General features: G+C 45.4%; 1 protein-coding gene across 2 annotated transcripts in view; it reads right to left on the bottom strand.

Moving 5' to 3' along the window:
* COG7 (component of oligomeric golgi complex 7) overlaps positions 1–778 on the bottom strand; it is a 92,456-nt gene that overhangs the window by 26,245 nt on the left and 65,433 nt on the right. For both annotated transcript variants that reach the window (XM_014587741.2, XM_006148310.3), the window contains exon 15: positions 242–356. In XM_014587741.2, the coding sequence (XP_014443227.1) occupies positions 242–356 (115 nt within the window). The remainder of the gene's footprint in view (positions 1–241; positions 357–778) is intronic.

Raw genomic sequence — 778 nt, 5'->3', positions numbered from 1 at the left:
TCTTTCCCTGACTGAGCCTGGCCAGACTCTGCCCTGCAGAAGCTCCTCCGCAAGAACAGCACGTAGCCCCAAGCTTTCTTAGTCCGTTTTATATTTTCACAGCTGTGTCGATGGGAGTTTGGAGAGAAATGTGTGGAGAGGTGAGATGTTAACAACAAGCATCTAACGACACCTGGAGCCCACTGCTCCTTTCCTGAAGGTGGTTCCCTCTTTCACCTTGGGCCCTGGTCCCCTCTCTCACCTTGCTCAGGAGGATATGGTAACTTTCCGGCATGCAATGCCAGCTCCAAGGCAGAGTCCTCCTGAGTCACAAATGGCTCAAGATTCAGGGGGAGGGACATGATGTACTGCCCGATCTGGAACAAAAGAAAGCGCTTTCAGCCTGACAGTGACACGTATGTTATTACTTCATGCAGTATATTTGTGAAGGCAAATGGAGGAGAGACAAAACAGCTAGGCCTGGAGTGAGCCCAAGTCTGACCCCTTCCAGTGTGTGGTAATATGTGGCTATGACAATACCTTAAAAAACTCCATGGTAGTTTGTGCTTAGACTCCAGACCTGTCCTTCTCAGTGATGGTCCCAATATTGTTGGAATGCATTCAACACAACCTCTACCTTGAATGAGGTCATGGATACCAAAGTGCTTCGTAAAATTTAAAGCACTGTATAAATATAAGTTATTATTACTGTTCATAAACAAAAAATAAAAAAACAGTAAGATGCTAATGTCAGCAAGTGTGAGGTGAGGCAAGAATTCAAATAATGCTTCTGGATTTG

This window comes from Tupaia chinensis, unplaced genomic scaffold (assembly GCF_000334495.1).
Source record: "Tupaia chinensis unplaced genomic scaffold, TupChi_1.0 Scaffold000231_2, whole genome shotgun sequence".
Classification (NCBI taxonomy): Eukaryota; Metazoa; Chordata; class Mammalia; order Scandentia; family Tupaiidae; genus Tupaia; species Tupaia belangeri.
Note: the sequence above shows the minus strand (reverse complement) of the source record. Positions and strands in the feature narration are given on the sequence as shown.